This window comes from Fundulus heteroclitus, unplaced genomic scaffold (assembly GCF_011125445.2).
Source record: "Fundulus heteroclitus isolate FHET01 unplaced genomic scaffold, MU-UCD_Fhet_4.1 scaffold_80, whole genome shotgun sequence".
In the NCBI taxonomy this organism is placed as follows: domain Eukaryota; kingdom Metazoa; phylum Chordata; class Actinopteri; order Cyprinodontiformes; family Fundulidae; genus Fundulus; species Fundulus heteroclitus.
This window is the reverse complement of record NW_023397252.1, coordinates 80,125-99,083: the sequence shown is the minus strand read 5'-3', so window position 1 is coordinate 99,083 and position 18,959 is coordinate 80,125. Positions and strand designations below refer to the sequence as shown.

General features: G+C 37.6%; 1 protein-coding gene across 1 annotated transcript; it reads right to left on the bottom strand.

Moving 5' to 3' along the window:
* Positions 1-388: 388 nt before the first annotated feature.
* Positions 389-6,107, bottom strand: LOC118562033 (major histocompatibility complex class I-related gene protein-like). The gene is made up of 7 exons (XM_036134331.1): positions 6,035-6,107; positions 3,596-3,679; positions 2,873-3,151; positions 2,017-2,325; positions 1,517-1,618; positions 1,270-1,302; positions 389-1,174 (listed from the first exon to the last, which is right to left on the bottom strand). The coding sequence occupies exons 1-7, from the start codon at positions 6,105-6,107 to the stop codon at positions 1,104-1,106; spliced, it is 951 nt and encodes a 316-aa protein (XP_035990224.1). The 3' UTR covers positions 389-1,103.
* Between the last annotated feature and the right edge of the window lie 12,852 nt (positions 6,108-18,959).

The following is an 18,959-nucleotide window of genomic DNA, read 5'->3' as shown; positions in this document are numbered from 1 at the left end:
AAAACATAAAAACTTATTTTTTTTAATAAAATATTATCTCCTTGAACTCATTTCACTAGTTAATTTATTTTTGAAATGAATAGAATTTGTCAAACATGACATCATCAATAAATAGTCTGTGATCAATCAAGAATCACTATGAAATTGTGTTGGTCAATAAATGCCCTAAATGGGCATAAGTTCTACTGATCAACTTAAAAAATGTTCACGGTTGTGTGTGAACGAGATATTTTCAGATTGAACTATACACCTTTAGAGACATGAATTCTATGCTAAGTTAGACATACAACTCATGTTGGGAGACCATTAATTTATAATTTTTTTCCGGGTGCCATAACATGATTGCTAAAGTGATCTTGCGTGTGTTATTTTGTTGCCTGATTGCAAATTGTGTGTGAAGTAACACTGAATGTAGTGCTGTGTCCATTCAATTAACTCAAAAGTCAAGCATAAGCACTGTGGCAAACAAGCACTGTGACAAACAAGCACTAATGTCAGGCTGAACACTGAAGAAAAATGCATTCTAGCAGAGTTAACTACAGCAGCTTGGCAGCACAAGGATCAGAACAAAGCAGTGTTCCTTTATGTCTGCAAGAAACCAAAGTTTCTTCGATTTGGCTGAGTTTGCTCAGTTCTGCTCCTTGTGCTCCCTAGCTGCCATAGCTAAGCCTCCAAGCATGGATGTTTATTCCAATGTTGACTTCAGTGCTGACTTTCCCAACAGAAATCAATGCCGCTGCTTCCTGCTCGCTCTCATTTGCTCGGTTGTCAGTTCTTGTATTTATTTCTATACAGCACCAGCAATGGTGATAACAGCCAAACCCTTGTGTCTATGCAAGCTACGAATGTATGACTCAGTGACCCGCCCTTCTCCAGCTGTAATTGGCTAGTATATTGACTTTAGTTGTTGAATTGATCAGTTGAATTGTATGATTGACATGTCAAAGATAGGAATAATGGAAAATTTGCCACTCCAGGGTAAAAAACAACAGTAGCCCCCCAACCCATGCCGCTAGGGCTGGTTTCAACAGGACACCTGAGCGGGACAACATCAGCCCATAATGCTTCCTCCTGCTGAAGCACTTCCTGTCTGGATCAGTTTCTTAGAGAGAGCCAGTGTTCGAGGCAGTGTCCCAGCCGGTGTCTGGGGTGGTGTCCAAGGCAATGTCTGAGGCTGTAGGGTACAAAACCTGCAGTTAATCTTTTGATGCTGAAACAAGCTCAATGCTGTTTTGACAAGGATAGAAAGGGGCAAAAAGTACTACTTACATGGTGTAGAAGATCTCTCTGTGCGGTGTGCCACTGAATAATAGAAAAAGGATAATTGGGTGAATGTTAAACATAAAAACAATATCTGCTGGTAAGCATGCCAGTTGATGACTTATCGCCTTCAATTAAATAACTCTATTAATTTTTTTTATAACATTATACCTTTGAATGTTATAGCAAACAGTGTACCTTTCTAATGCTTTATGCTATTATACATGGAAACAATGTAAATGTTTAGGTATCTTACAATGTATCTTTTTGAAAGAGATGGATGCCAAGGCAACAACGATGATGACGATAACACATCCCATCGTAGCAATGACGGCAATGCTGGTTGTGGTTAATGGACCTGTTCAGGATACATTAGACTGATGGCTTAGTTTTGGGATAGGTTCACTTCAATTAACATCTTAAACTTTTCAACCTCACTCATAAAACTGTGAGTGAGACTGAGCATCTATCCAACCCAATATTTAAACCCAGAGAGGAAATTGAAAACAAGACTGATCACAGACAGTTCTCCGTTGTAACTAAGAGGAAGACTTAATGTTCTCATGTATCGAATGCTATAAAAAAAATGAAAAAAATTATATCTTATTATACATCTTGTTTATTTCTGTAGTGTCTATTGTTTCCACTAATGAAAATAAAATCTTATACCACTTTCAGTGCTTCTATTTACAATGGGAAAATAAAAAGTGAAAATGAAATAAATGTCTTTAATACCTTCATCATCCGTAAACTTACTTTTTGCATTGTTGCTTCTGATTGTGTCTTGGTCCAGTTTGGTTACAACATAATTCTGCACACCAGAGAGCTCAAACACACACTCGTATCTCCCCCAGACTTCTGGTGGGATTGAGAGCACTTCCAGGTCGACACTCATCTGGAAGGATCCATCATCATTGGGAAGAATGTCTCCATGTTCTACCCCTTCATGAATCTCCTCTCCATCTTTCCTCCAGAAACTGCTGGCTTTTTCAGGGAAGAAATCAGTTGAAAGACAAGTGACTGGGGAGGAGGGTGTCTTCTGGAGCAGAAACACTGAGGGAAGAACTAGAGAGGGTAGTGTCATTATTAGTTCAGGTCATTATTATTAGTTCGGGTCCCACTCTGAAGAAATGTCTAACAAAGAATCAGAATCAGCTTTATTTGCAAGGTACGTGTACACATATGAGGGATATGGGGACTCTGGATTTGACTAATGCTAGAATAAATAAAATGGATAAAAAAGAGGCCAGAAGCAGGCCCATATTCACTTAAATAAGGCATATCACGCTTTTCAATCCTTCCTTTTTCACATTTAAATCATTCTGTTGTGGTCTAAGTAAATCGGAACTGCAATGCTTTGATCTGAATTCTTCATTATTGTTGCCCCACAGCCCCTTTGAGAGTGAATTGTTTTGCAGCTGTCCCTTTAAATCTAAAGGAGACATGTCACACTGTGGCCTGCCTCCGGGTCACAGAGCCACTCCACCCTGTTCTGCTATTTTTGTAGGATGTTGAGGGGACGGTGTAATAAATTGTCTGAGTTAATACCACCAACAACAAATTATTTTAACTGTAAAAAAAACCCGTATCCTTAAAAGACCAATTTGTTTACCTTTTCTGCTCAGGTACGTTTTTCCATATCTCACAAACAATTTTAAAATGGTTGGACAATCTGTGAGAAGGAAGTCCCTCCAAAACTTCTTACGGTCGTTGTTTGCATTCCACTCCTTCGTAATGGCTTCAGCCTTCGGATTTATCGCAATCCACGTCCATTTCTTCATTTCAAATGTAATGAAGTCTTCTCCATTAGCACCATACTCTATATGACCAGTAACATTATCAGTTTCATCATCCCAGTCACAGCCCAGAGTATTCTGAATGATCACATTGCCTGAGAAAAACATAGCATATTCAACATTGTATGTTTTTTAATGCACTGTATCATCACAATATCATGAATGTTATCCGATAATTAGATCAGATGTATTTATTTGTATATTCATTTTTGACATGTGTAATTTCTCAGGCAAAGAAATATCTATCATCAAAACAAGACAGAAAAAAGATAAATTTGTCATTACAATTGTGCGATTTAATCAAGAGATTATTCAATTACATAAAACAACAAAAATGCTTTCATGTTATATTACATATATACCTCCTGGTTTGCTTGAGTGTTGATTAAAATCCTTAGTGTCATTTATTAGTGTCCATTTGTATGCCCAACACTCTTGGAAAATGATTTGCCACTGCTGTGTGTTCTCCTCTATTAACTCCTCAACCCAATCATGTCTGATTTTTAATTCAATTCCATCGTAGTAAAATGCTAAAGCACCGTCAAGTGTTGCTGACACCACATATTCTGGTAAATCTGGAACTCCAGGATACAGCAAATTATCAAACTCCATGTAGTATTTTTCTGTTGGAAAAATTAAAATTATTTTATTAAGGATTGTGGTTTGGAATACAATCGTGACAAGTTTTACAGACCACAATACAAACATATTAAATTTGCTTAAACAGGAGCTTCATTTGCAAAACAACACATTTGTTTAAAATGCCCTTATTAAAAACATTTACTTTCGGTTTCACTTTATATTAACCATGAATACAGCTTTCCTCAACCTTCACAACTACTATTATCTTTTAAAATAGGCAGGTCTGTTTGCCATTTAGGTAGTTATGGAAATTAATGTTCTCACCTGCAGATGCAGCATTCCATAAAATGAGTAACAAAGCTATCTCCTTCATCATTTCTGTGCAGCTGGTTTCATGCTGAAGAGCTAAGGTGAAGCAAGCTTTAGTTGATATGCTCTAAGATGTTTCCTGTTTTTCTACTACATTCATTGCAATTGGAGGCGTGTTCACATTTGACTAACAGCCAATGGGTGAATGAAGGAAAACAGATTTACCTTTTTTATCTTCCTTCTTTTTAACAGTATTAATAATAAAATATTACCTTTATGTTGAACATAAAACTTATTATTCTCTGTTTGGAATGTTTAGTACAAAGCAGTTTTAGCCTTTAATCCTATTAGTCACAAATTCTTAAATACTATATGGGGCTTGGAAGTGAAGTAACAACCACACTGCATGGTGTTGTTGTGCTATTACACTGTTTTAAGTTATTAATTTATTTTATTTTTTTTTACTTTTTGTTTTCAATCACTGTTTTATATCAACATATACATATGTCCACTTTTGTCACATATCACATTTTGCATCTTAACATCTTTACGCAGATCATTCTAGAAATTTCACCTACATCAAGAACCCCGTCTGTTAAGTCCCAACTCTGCCACAGGTTATCCAGGCGTTATCGATGAGGGATACAGCCAAACATAGATACATTTCCTTTCAAACAAACATTGGTCCCATCAATACAAACCTATATTCACTGACCCATCCATGGACATATAAATCACAGTACTTGTAGTGAGGGGGACAACACCATGAACATACATATTCAAGTAGAAAAAGTACACCATAATACTAATACAGGATGAGTTCAAAAGGAACAAAAGCAAATACAAAATAAATAAATAAATTAATGAATAGAGGTGTCAAGGTTACAATATGAATTTAGTTATAGGTCTCCACTTTGTTTCAAAGGTTTCCATCTTGAACTGTAGTCTTGATGTTACCCTTTCCATAATATAGACTTTTCTGATTATATCTCTCCACTGTGTAATGCTGGGAGGGTGTGGTTTTAACCAGGCATGTGTTATACATTTCTTTGCAGTCAAAAGCATAATTCTGATCAAATATTTATTGTCTTTGTCAATCATGTCCCGTGGGATTATTCCTAAAATATATACAGATATATCCAGATCTAAATGGATGCCCAAAATACCATTTATCTCTGTTTGCACATTTTTCCAAAACTCGGCCACCTTTGGGCAATCCCAAAATAGGTGGGTAAAATCCCCCACCCCTCCACAATTTCTCCAACAAAGCCGAGATGTTTTACCATATTTACATGTAATAACTGGAGGGTTAAAGTAACGCATCTTAACTTTCCAGTCAAATTCCCTCCACATCGGGCTATTAGTTAGTTTGTGTCCAGAAGTAAAGGTTTCTTCCCAATCCTCATCTGCTACTATTATATTGGCCTCAAATTCCCACTTCTCCTTAATTTCCTTATTATTTACATTTGTTTCATGTTCCAGGCTTTTGTATAATTTTGAGATCAAGCCTTTTTTTGATTCACTTTTTGCTATTGATAATAGAATTTCTTCAGTTTTGGTCATATGTGTTGAAATTTTCCACCAATCGCTGTGATTCTGAAGATAATGTCTAAGCTGCAAATCGATAGAAATCAGTTTTTTGTGGATTAAATTCCCGTTGAATTTGTTCAACGGATTTCAATGTTGACCCCTTAAAAAGCTGTGCTATGAATATCAGTCCTCCTTTTGTCCACTTCTCAAACCCTTTATCCATAGTAACTGGGATAAAATCTGGAATCTTAGCTATTTTTACCACTTTTGATATAGTGCCTGGGAAATTATTTTTTATTCTTGACCAGATATTAATTGTTTCTTTAATCCAGTGATTTTGTAAAGGGTAGTGTATCTAGGGACAAATTTGGGTATGCCCTTTGTTCAATACCTACCCATATTGTCTCTTGATCTTTTGCTAACCATAATGCTACAGGTTCTGTTCCATGTGCTGCTTTAGAGACTGCAGAGCGGTTCTGTGATTCTAGCTCATGCAATGAGTCAACCTGGTAGGGTTGATCGCGTGAGGATTTCACTTGAAGGGTGGCGGGACTCACTTCCCTGGTGAGGCACAGGCTCGCTGACATGAGGAGTTTTGACGTCCTCTGTCTCAGCTTCAGCTTCTTCCATCCTTACTACGGCCTTTGAGAGCTCAGGTTTGGCAGCACTCACTCTGTGCAGGGTCCTCTGATAGTCGGCCTGCAACTGAGAATATTTTTCATTTTTAGTTGTGACTTACGCTGACATAACAATGTTATCTGTCCCACAACCTCTTGGATACCAGTCCTTTTAGTTTGATTCCAGAAGAAATTTAATTAGCTCCTTAATCTTTTCATCGCATGCAGCAAGGTTGAAAGTATTTAAATTATTCCACTCATCTGTAGATAAGTTCATGAGATCGGCAACAACAACCTTCTGCCTCTCCATCTTGCTAAGACAAAACAGCAAACAAGTTATGGTTATGACAAAACTTTTCAAAATAACATACGACCCAGTCCGTGCATGCCTAGCTATGCATTTATGTTTAAACACATATTTTGCAAATACTTATTTGTGTGTGTGTGTACAAACATGTGCGTAAGTTGACCGTTCAACATGCGGCTTAGGACAACACTATTCTTTCAGTGTTAAGATGCTAACCCTTTAGGAGCTCTGTAGCCTTCTTAACCCTTCTTTAAGAATTACTAGCGTTTTGCGCTAGGCTTGACTTTTTAAGTAATTACTAGTGTTTGAAGTTTATGCTCCTCACCTTCCTTTAAAGGGAAATGAGCAACGTTAGCTTCATGAGCACCCCCCTTTCGACACAAATAGGGTGGCACCTCAGATTAACTAGGAGTTAAATCTGGAAACAAGTCTGTTCTACCCAACACAAAATAAGCTCTTAAAATGTCTTATTAGACGAATATGCAGAGCATCTTAGGTTAGATATTGGAGCAGCTAACTCCTCTGGACTGGAAGTTAATTCTGAAAATCCATAACGCTGGACTTTTCATTTAAGAATTATGGTTTATGCAAACATGATGACAAGTCATCATCTGGAATCAGATGTGCAAGAAAATTTTGTTCAGTCAGTAAGATTAACTTTACATTTAAATCCACTATGAGACTGTTGGTTACACCAAATAACTTGATTGATTCAAACATTTCAATTAAAAACTACAGCTATTGGTAGTACAGTTGAATATCACTATCTGAGAAAACTTTTTTATCAAAAGTAAAAATGTTGCATGCGATATTCTCAAATGTGTGCAGCGCAAGCTACCTCTACGAACGCCCACATTTATTAATGTTTATTAAATAACTCTCTGTTAAGTATTGTCCTGTGAATATAAATGCAAGGGCTGATATTGGGACAATACCTGAAAGGTATGATTCGAGCAATGGTGTTCTTCTAACAGCAAACTCTGCACACAAATAGAATATAGAAGTGACAACTTCTATTCAAGTTCAAGAATTTGAACAGAACAGAAATAAAATGAACATCCAGAGAATATCACTATATAATGCTGTTTATCTGAATTAACACAATATTTCAATCAACAAATCCTCTCTGCTGGGCTAGTGAAACTTAACTAAACCTACTAAGCAAAATTAAGATAAAAAGAAGCTTAGGAACTATGTACACACAAAAGAAAGAAAAAGACAAAAAAAGAAAATGGTTTATCATCATCATCAGATTGATTCAGTGAATCTAGTCCTCCTTTATCTTTAGAGATGGAGGAGTCCAGAGATTTAAACCAGTCAAATGATGGTTTATTGGGGATCACTAAGAATAACTAATTAATTCTAGGTAAAACCATAATTTTGATTGAAGCAATCCTTCCCATAAGTGAAATTGGTAGAGATTTCCATTTGCCAACATCATCTTCTATCTTCTTTGAAAGAGAAATGTGGGTGAGTTTTGTTAAATCTGCCAATTTAGACGACACAGTAATACCCAAATATTTAAAACTGCCTGACTGAAGTGGTAAATCTAGGGGGTTCTGTAAAGAGCAGTTAATTGGCAGCACTGTAGATTTTGTGACCAATTTATTGAGTAATCTGAGTCTTTTGAGAAAGATTCTAGTAATGTAATTACGTGAGAGAGAGGGGTGTTTGAGTGCTGGAGATAAAGTAATACATAATTTGCATAAAGACTAATTTTATTCTCTATTTTCTCTATGTTGTTGCTGCTAGTGGTTCAATAAAAATAGCAAACAGTGAGGGGATAGCAGGCATCCTTGCCTAGTGCCCCACTGGAGACAAAAGCTGAAACATGTTATTTGTTCTGATGCAACAATAAGCCATATATAGGATATATTAACCAATTTATAAAAATAGTTCAAAAAACAATTTTATGTAGAGTAGCCCAAACATTTCCAATTAACTCTATCAAAAGCTTTTTCTGCATCTGAAGATAAGAATGATCAATTAAATTAAGTAATATGCATGTATTTGTGAATGACTGCCTTCCTTGTATGAAACCAGTTTGATCAGGGTGTATTATCAGAGGAATGCCTTTATCTAATCATTTTAAGCTTTACAGATTATTCTAATATTTACATTAAGAAGGTATATGGGACGATAGCTGGTAGGAAACATAGGATTTTTGCCAGGTTTAAGCAGGAGACTATAATCGTAACAGAATTCATATTAGCTGGGAATCTGCCGGGAGCCTTTTTATTGAGCATGCTTTTGAGAGCTACCTGAAGTTCAACCGTTGTCAGTGGTGAATCCAGGGTCATCGTTTGTCTGATAATTTAGGAAGTGTTATTTTATCCAGAAATTGATCGATGTCATAATCTGATGTGTTTAACTGGAATGCGCATAATGATTTGTAGAAATCTTGGAAGGTGCTGTTGATACTTTCAGGATCATATAATGTATTCCCAGTTGAATCTGTAACAGCAAATATAGTTGTTTTTTCTTTATTTATTTTTAGCTGATAAGCTAAGAAGCTTCCTGACTTATTGCCATGTCCAAAGTTTTCTATTCTAAGTCTTTGTATTAAAAACGTATTTTTCTTTTCAATATGTTCGTTTAATTCCAATTTTGTGTTACAGCTTTTATCCCGCTTTCCCTCTTCCTGCGGCAACTTTTAACACCTGGAGTTTCCGCCTGGTTGGCACATCATAACAGTTGTAATATGGCAATATATGGAAAACGTCAAGGGAGTATGAATACTTTTGCAAGCCATTGCATCTTTACAGCTTTATTAGAAAACATTACTTTATTCCACTGTTGCTTTTAGTGTTGGAAAAGATGAACTGGGACATTTGTTCTTTCTTCTTCTGAACCTTTTAATAATTACAAAGTAACTATGAGGAAAAAGACCTCTTGTTGACGATTGTCAAGAAGTTATTCGGTGTATGACGTTAAAAAATGCTTTAGCTTCTTTTGTTCTATATCTTGCCAAACATAATTTGATGCCAAACCACACAGCACACCCATTATTTGGGCTATTTTTATCTCCTGCTTTTCTTTTTGGCTCAGTGTCATTCTTCTTTTCACAGAGCAAAAATCTGCATGGCTAGAATACTACTAGTTTCAATGACCTAGTTTAATAGGTTACGGGATATAGATAAATATAAATAAAATATATAAGCCAGGCAAGCGATAGATAGATAGATAGATAGATAGATAGATAGATAGATAGATAGATAGATAGATAGATAGATAGATAGATAGATAGATAGATAGATAGATAGATAGATAGATAGATAGATAGATAGATAGATAGATAAAAAAGAAAGAAAGAAAGTGGAAGAAACTGGCTGGGTTTATTTCACAAAACCAAAAGGTCAATCAGAAGCAAGAAAACTGGTTATACTGCATTATGGTTGCCAGTGTGCCTCCATTTACTTGTGACAGACGGCAATCTTATGTTCCCTTTTGTTCCCCTTGTTCCCCCTAAATAATAATCTCGAGCAGATGTTGGTTTTGTTTGACACTTTTTAAAGGAGAAGTAAAACATGTTAAATAATTTATGCACAGGAAGGTTACACAATTTTGTTGTGTAATTAATAATTTTTGGATCGTGTATATCATATGTGTCAAATTCAAGGCCCAGGGGCCGAATCCTGCCTGTCAAGGCAATTTATCCGGCCCTCAAGAGCAATAAAAGGCATATATCCTTTTAAATTGTATAAATTGGCTACAACTGTGCCTCCAGTTGCAAATTATATTTTGTTACTGTGTAACAACAGCATCCTGCCACTAGTTGTCAGGGTTCCCACAACACATTTAATACAGTGATGCAGCATGATGAGAGTTTAAGGTGTAACTCACCCAATTTTCAACTTTTTTTTTTCAGATAAACTGTATAAATTGTTCCTAAGGGTGCTACTTTTATGTTACTGTCCATTTTTTATATTTCTGTGTGTACTGAAATGAAATTATGAAATCAAAATTGTCATCTATACAGGTGCAAGTGGCCATTTTAATGACTTCACGATGCCAAAGTGGCCCAATAAAGAAATGAGTTTGACACCCCTGATGTATATAATATGACAAATAAAAATTAAGTACTTTCCTGACTATGGGTTTTCTCGTATATATATATATATATATATATATATATATATATATATATATATATATATATATATATATATATATATATATATATATATATATATATATATATAGACCTATATATATATATATATATATATATATATATATATATATATATATATATAGGTCTTCCAGTGGTAATCCTGACAGGGAAATAAAATTTTCAGTCAACTGAAGGAAGGTCAAAGCAGCAAAGATGTGGGTCTACAGCATTTAATAAAACAGATTATATCTGCCCAAGACTGCCCTCTACCGCACTGCTGCAGAAAGTGCGCATAACTTAAAACATCTGTTTTTTTACCAAAAGGAATGCGCTGGTTCTTTACAGGAACCTGTTTTGTTATTTTGTAAACAAAGGCATGCCATAACATCTCATTCAGTAAATGTTTGCTCTTTCAGCTGTTTTATTCTGAGTTTTTGTGGCAAATGGTAGGGTATGGCAGCTGTCTCACCGTGCTAATCATATTACTCGACACAGTATCCAATCAAACAGATGCCATGATAACATTTGATTCAACCACCTAAGAGGCAGTAAAGTTGTGTTATTCTGAGGCTAAGCTAACATATTTTTAATAAGTGTGATTCAGTTCATTTATTGTCAATAATAGGTTTCTAACCACTAGTAGAAAGATAACTAAATAATTGCTATGTAACAACGGCTATTTAAAGTTACCGTGGTTGTGTCTGGGTCTATCAATCCACTAGACCTTCTCCTACTCAACTCTTCTCTGTTAATGGAGTCTGCTCTGTGAGTCTATTGTACTTCTGTATCAGCTAAAAGGTAACAGTTACCTTAACTGAGATATTACAAATAATAGGAATAGAAATGTGTTTAATATGTACACTAATATATAAATTATTCATGGCCAGCTGTGTTGTTGTTGACTTTGCAGCAATCCCTCATACTGAGCATGCAATAGTAGAGAGGAAAACCCCCCTTTAACAGCAAATCAGGACCAGTGTGAACAGTTCTGGTTTGCTGGAGGCCATCTGCCACGACCCACTGAGAGTTTTTTTAGCATTCAGCTCAAATTATAGGAGCTACAATACACAAGGGGAAATATATAATCAAAACTAAATAAATGAACTCATCACCAGATAACCAAAAGCATATGCAAATAATTCTTCAACTTATAGGAAGTTATTATCAACACCTTCTGGATTTCTTTAAAGACTTGCCATTTCCTGAATGACTAAGACTCTTTAACCATCATATTCTTTAGCAGTACACCAGAGGGCAGTTCAAGACAGACAGAATCTGTGATATTAACTTTTCTATAGCCACATCTTGGCTGTATAGACCTTTTGCCAAAATTTCCTCCATGTGAGGAGAAATCTTTCTACCTCAAGATTGTGTGGCTTCTTAGCCTCCCATAGAAAGTAATCTAGGTCACATCTGACTGTAGCCTCGTGAGACCATCCTGATCTCGCGAGCTTTCAAGGTTTCACTCGCAGATCAGTCTGGATACTCTCCGTTAAAGAAAATTTGGAGCCGTTCACCAAACGAACGTCCAATCAGCGTTGGCTTTGAGGCGGGTTGAGGTGTGACGCAACGGGAAGCGCGTCAGTTCAGTCTAAACAACATGGCGGCTTCAGCCGATGAAACTAGCGTTAGCGTGGCTATCGACCAAGTTTTATCGGAATTACAGAGTATTTCTTTGCTGAGCTAACGAGCCTTTACCTGCAGCAGCAAGAGTAGCTTGGCTTGTGGTTGTGTTTTCGTCGTCGCTCTGTTACGAGCGACAACGAATCTGATTGGTTTATTTGGCCCGTCTATCACCAACATAGGCCAATCAGCTAACCAGTATTTTCGCCCCTTCCCAAAATTACTTCAACGGAAGGTTTCCAGATGGATATGCGGAGCAAATCTATCTGGCGGAGTCAGGTAAATCTGACTGTGCAACCATTCATATTTTCCACAGTTTTTGAGGATACACAATTTCACATAAAGATGGTAAAAATCCTATATATTACACCTGAGGGGTCTAAAGTCAGTACTCAATGACCAAGGTCCTGCCAAATTTAAGATATTTTCTTGGTTCAACACACACATATTCAAATGCTGTAATTGACTGAAACTTAATTTGAATATATTTGTAGTCCAACTTAACCATGTACAGCACTTTGAATTGTCTTGTTACTGTATAAACAATATGCAGTAACAAAACAACTGCTATACAAATAAAATTGCCTTGATTTATAAATTCTTTAATCAACATTATTAGTAGCAACTGAAAGGTGACATTTTTAAAAGGCCTGATTTGTTATTCATTTTAACAAAGTGATTTTAATTAATTTTCAAGTTGTGCATTATTGGTTGAGCAGAAAAGAAAAGTTGTTGCTAATTATTTATATTTATGTTATTTTATCCTACGGAGGCTGAATCAGCTGAAATCTAAAATGGGATGTATGTGAATGACTTGCTGTGCTCATTAGAGACTAAATAAGAATATGGAATATTATAATAATTGAAACAGGACAGAATTCATTACTTTCTGCATTTTACACAGATTAGTTTTATATTGACCTTGGATTCTGTAATTGCGATGGCGAGCAGAACCCTGAATGACAAGTGTGAACGATGTGTCCCAACCGGGATATCTTTTCACAGAAAAACCATTGCAATCTGCAAAAATCTGTTGTGGATAACAGATAATATATAAACATAAAACTATCCAGGTAGAAATGTTGTTAACTAAAATTTTATTTTAAGTGGGAAGAGCTGTATTTTATTTGGCTTTTTGGTTTTATTTTCAGTTTTCTATTTTCTTTTGATATGAAGCTATAAAATAATCAGTTCAGTCTGACATGTCAATATTCTTGGTAGAACCTACTAGATGTTTAGTGGCCTGTCCCATGCTGGTCCACTTTTAATGCACTAGATACATAATCATAGTCAGGATCTATGGAGCAGTCCTGGGTTGGGCTCTCCCTCTCTCCAACAGGTGGAGACACGCAGGTGTTCCTCGTTGCAGACGCCTCTGGAGGAGTACAAAAGGAGACGACTGCCAGCACTTCTTCGCCATACTGTTAGTGCCCTTGATGTATGACTCATTTGGCCAACCTCCTAACACGTAAGCGTTCTGTCGTCTTACTGTGTGCTTCTTGTGCCCAGGTTTGCTCCACCGTAAGACTCCCAAGGCAAAGGCAAGGCAAATTTATTTGTGTAGCACAATTCAGTACAGAGACAATGCAAAGTGCTTTACATGATTAAAATACAGGAAAATAAAACAGAATAAAAGCAAGTAGGAATAAAATGTAGAAACCAAATAGAACATTAGAAACAGACTCCCAAGACTCTCCGTGTTTCTTCCTCCTCAAGGAACCCTCAACTGGCAGCTGTTCCTTCTCCGACCTCCAGGGCTCTGATCAAACCCTGCTCACCTTCCTCCCTGCCTTGCCCTGGCTCATCAACCTGGAGGTCAGCCTCCAGCAAGTTTCAATCCACGAAGATCTGCTCTCTCCTCCCTGGCGGATTCTCGACACACTCTCCGTAAGCCCTCTCCCCTTGTTAGTTGTCACCACTGCTCCTGACTGCTTCACTAACCTCTCACAAACACTTACCCAATATACCATAAGAACATTATACATACTTGAATACATTGATTTTCACTTTGCATTAATTTAACATTGGTAGTCATTATTTCTAATTTCACCTAGGCACCCTCACTGAACCCTGGTGTAACGTGTGAATCCATCCATCCATCCATCCATCCATCCATCCATCCTCTTCTGCTTATCCGGGGTCGGGTTGTGGGGGTTGCAGCTTCAGTAGGGAGGCCCAGACGTCCCTCTCCCCAGCCACTTGGACCAGCTCCTCAGGAGGAATCCCAAGGCGTTCCCAGCAGAGAGACATAGTCCCTCCAGCGTGTCCTGGGTCTTCCCCTGGGCCTCCTCCCGGTGGGACATGCCCGGAACACCTCACCAGGGAGGCGTCCAGGAGGCATCCTGACCAGATGCCCGAGCCACCTCAACTGGCTCCTCTGGACGTGGAGGAGCAGCGGCTCTACTCTGAGTCCTCCCCGGATGACTGAGCTCCTCACCCTATCTCTAAGGGAGAGCCCAGACACACTACGGAGAAAATTAATTTCAGCCGCTTGTATCCGGAATCTCGATCTTTCGGTCACGACCCAAAGCTCGTGACCATAGATGAGGGTAGGAACGTAGATCTCTCTTCACCACAACGGACCAGTACAGCGGCCGCTTCACAGCAGACGCCGCAAGATTATACAGTTCAATTATATTTACCAGCAATTTAGTTTATTGTATAGAAAGTAATTCTGTTAAGTTACAGCTTCAATGTTACAGCCCCAGAGATAAATGCATTTTGATGTGATCTTATGTGATGTAAAATTGTCAGCTTTTCTGAGTCAATGCTTTGTAGAACCACATTCTGCTGTCTTTGGAATGTGTGTTTTCCAGCTTTGCACTTCTAAGTACTGAATTTCTTGCTGATTATTTGCAAAATTTCTTAAGCTTTGTCAAATGGAATGGAAAGCATCTTTGAAGTCCAAATTAAATGCTTTGCCACAGATTCTGAACTGGATTTAAGTCTTGACTTTGACTGAGGCATTCTAGCATTATTTTATTTAGTTTTCTTTCATGCAAGAATTTTGCAATTGCTTTGACCGTAGCAAATAATTCCACGTTTGCAGAGTCCCAAACATGACGTTTAGCAAACTGCATAATGATCTTTCTTGTGGTTGTCTTCCGACAAAAGCCCTCTTTTTGCAACCCCTTCATAACAATCACATTAGTGGAGTTCAAAGCAAATTGTTGTAAAGTGACGTCGTGGAGACGGACCTGGGCACAGACCAGAGTGTTGGACAAACATAGTCATTTATTAAATGAACAGAAAATTTAATGGAACACCAGGAAAGCGACACAGTCACAAGACAAACACATGGAAGAGAAAGAAGAGAAAGTTGGGATATCAATGAGAAATCCAGTGGAGAACAACGAGGAGAAGAACACGTAAATACTAGGTTAAATGTGGAGAGGACATGGGATATTTTGTGTCAATCAGGAGCAGCTGCGATTGAAGTAGGGAGCTGAGGAAGTGTGTTTAACTGACCTGACCGAAACTGAATATCGATACCCTAAATCAACAAAAAACAAAATAAACAAAACTGGCAAAAATATCAACAATAGGGAAATAAGGAAAAGACATAAAAGAAATTAAAACACTCCCTGACTTTCTTCCTGACCTGCATGTTTGCTTTGTTGGTCTTCGTTAAGCTGGTTGTTCTCTAATGTTTTCTAACAAACATTAGCTGCATCTATACTGTAAATGAATGACACACAAGTGGATGATTGACTTAGAGACTTCTGGAGGCCCTAACACAGTGTTCATCTATCCAAAAACCTGAGTAAATGTTCAATGATGCGTGTTCTCTCGCAAAAGGGTAGAGGTTCAAGGGGTATGACTCTGTTTTATTGCTCTGTGCTAGACTAAAATACCAGCACTTCTCATTTAAATCATTCTGTTAGGCAACAATGGAATAAAGCACCTTTGTTTTTACTAAAGGCACTTTAAGCCTTTAGTTGAACTGTCTGAATACTTGGGAATAATATATTTTTTTAAATTACTCCAGCTTGTAACAAATACTGCTGGTAAACTCGATAATCACCTGGACACAGTTATGTTTCTGTTTTCTTTAAAAGGTTTTGTTATGAAAGGGGGGATGAATAAGTAGCGGGTGATGCAGGCTTGCAAGCGAATTAGCAGTAGAAGACCAAGATGCAGGTAAGTGAAAGAGGACCCTAACAGGCGATGTGGACCTGCTTTTATTTTTATTTATAGATATATATAGATATATATTATATATATAGATATATATATATAATATATATAATATAATATATATATATTATAGCTATATATATTCTATATCTATATATATATTATCTCTATATATACTAGATATTTCCATTTTTTTTCTTTATCATATCTATATATATCTATATATCTATATCTATATATATCTATATACATCTCTTTATGTTCTTTCTTTCTTTCTTTATTTCTTTCATTTATTTTCTTACTCTTTTATCTTTATTATATGGTTCTCTCTATCTCATATATCTATCTATCTATCTATATATCTATATCTATCTCTATATCTATATATCTATCTATATCTATATATTTACTATATTAGCACTTGTTGTCCTAAATGCCAAAAAGAGCCCAACAGATTTTACTTTCCCAAGCGAAGCCTTACTGCTTTCGCCATAGTGCTCTGCTTGATTTATACATGCAAGAAGCTTTATTTGAGTTTTTATTTGAGTTTTGAGTTTGTAGGGAATATATAAAAGGGAGAGAACAATACGTCCTAAGTCTGCTTTTTCACCTGCAAAGAGAGATGTAAAAAGAACTGCACAAAAAAACGATAAAGTATTACAGATACAACCAAGTTACGCTTTGATACCATCACTGAAAAATATACAGTATTAATTAATATGACTCATATTAAGTGATAGCTGAAGATAATAATAGGGTTTTTCTGTATAGAAGTGAGCATGTAAGTACATGGGTCCAAGCACCCGTAGGTGTTTGTGTGTGTAAGGTTTATCCATGAGAAAAATGCGCAATAGAGGTTGTGAAGAGCCAAAGACCTGCCCCCCAGAACACTAAGGCAGGTGCCAGGGGAACCAAAACCCCAGATGCCCAAAGGGACCTTCAGAGTAAAGGTGCCCAAGAGGGGCCAACTTGGGAGATCTGCCTCCCCCACCCAAGGGAAGAGGAGAGACGGCCCAAAGGAAAAGCCCCAACAGCCACAATGCGGAAGCCCCTGGAAGCCACAAGGCTGAGCCTGTGTACTCTGCTGGCGGCCAGCTATGCCAGAGTGGATCCAGCCATGGGCCCCAGGGACACGAGGCCCAAGGGGTGCCCCGTCCTCTAACCAAATCACAGGGAACAAGGCCCCGCAAAGCAGCCACCAGGAGCGAGCCGGCACCCGCCCAAACACACAGCCCTGGACACCGAGGACCACCAATGCCCCACCGGGCCAAGGCGCAAGCCAGCGGAGGGGAGCAGGACAGGGGGATGGGCTCCACACTTAGTGGAGACCTGAGAAGGTCTGGGAGAGATGGCAGCACAAACCCAAGCCGGTCCCAAACCACACGATCCACCCACCCAGAGTTGGGGCCAACATGAACAGAATGGGGCAACTAACCAGAGTTTGTAATCTCCGATCCTCCCTTGAACAAAGATTACTGTATTTTATTGGACTATAAGGCGCACTGAAAATCCTTAAGTTTTCTCAAAGTTTGATGGTGCATCTTATAATCTGGTGCGCCTTAAATATGAATAATGTTGTGCTTACCGACCGATTTTATGTGGTAGAATGTGCTCAAAAATCTGTTAAAACGTGTTAGTATGACTTTGGTAAGCAACAAAGCCACTCCCCTCAATGGATATTTGGTGTCACTACCTGATCAGCCCCCTGAGGTGTCTAAAAGACTGCCTGACTGTACTGTCTAAACAAGAACTGCATTTATGTAAGGCAGCCCCGGCCTGGAGTATGCACTAGCAACAATAAACTTATTAAGTTAATTCAATAATAAAGTTACTTTTATTTTGGCCTTATGTTAGAAACAGGGAAGTGTAGTCCAGCTACTTTGTCCTCCTAGCAGAGACGCATAGCTCTCCCTCTTAGGAGAGAGCGGTGGTAAGAAGGAAATACACCGGATGTGTTGCAGTGCGTAGGTGCAGCAAAGCAGCATAAGCGCGTTCTATGCTTAAGTTAGCTTTTCATTTTAATCAGTCAATAACTGTACACTAGAAGTACAATATGCACATACAACGCACTCTGTAATCCGGTGCGTCTTAAATGTGGACAAAGACACACATAGACATGTTAATTCACGGATCGCCTTATAATCCGGTGCACCTTCTGGTCCGAAAAATGCGGTATAAATATATTATGCATAGGTTTTGCTGCAGATGTCAGCAAACTGCAAAGAACTGTAATGTTTTTATACATAAAAAATAATGTTTTTTATGTATGCAGGAGTCCATGCACATCAGTGACTTAACCATTAAATGTCTCGCTAGAAATTTAATAAAAATGCTTATAAACAAAGCTGTTTTCCTTAAATGTTTACTTTTCAAGAGGCAGCAGCAGCCGCCATGTTCTTATTTTCACTGTGGAAAACTTCATGGTTATGTGACCTGGTTGCAAGCCAATGTAAACGAATAAGGCAAATAAAACGTAAGCCTGACACATGTTGAATACTACGACATTTCCACCTGTAGACCAACATTAATTGTACACGTTTTTCGGTGAGACTGGGTTGCTTATAAAAGCACACCTGAAAAGCTGATTATGATGGAGAAAAAATAATAGCAGCCCTGAGGCAAACTACTGAAAGGTCAAAGGGAGCTATGTTACTCTGAATAAGTTCAACATTAACAAGATATGA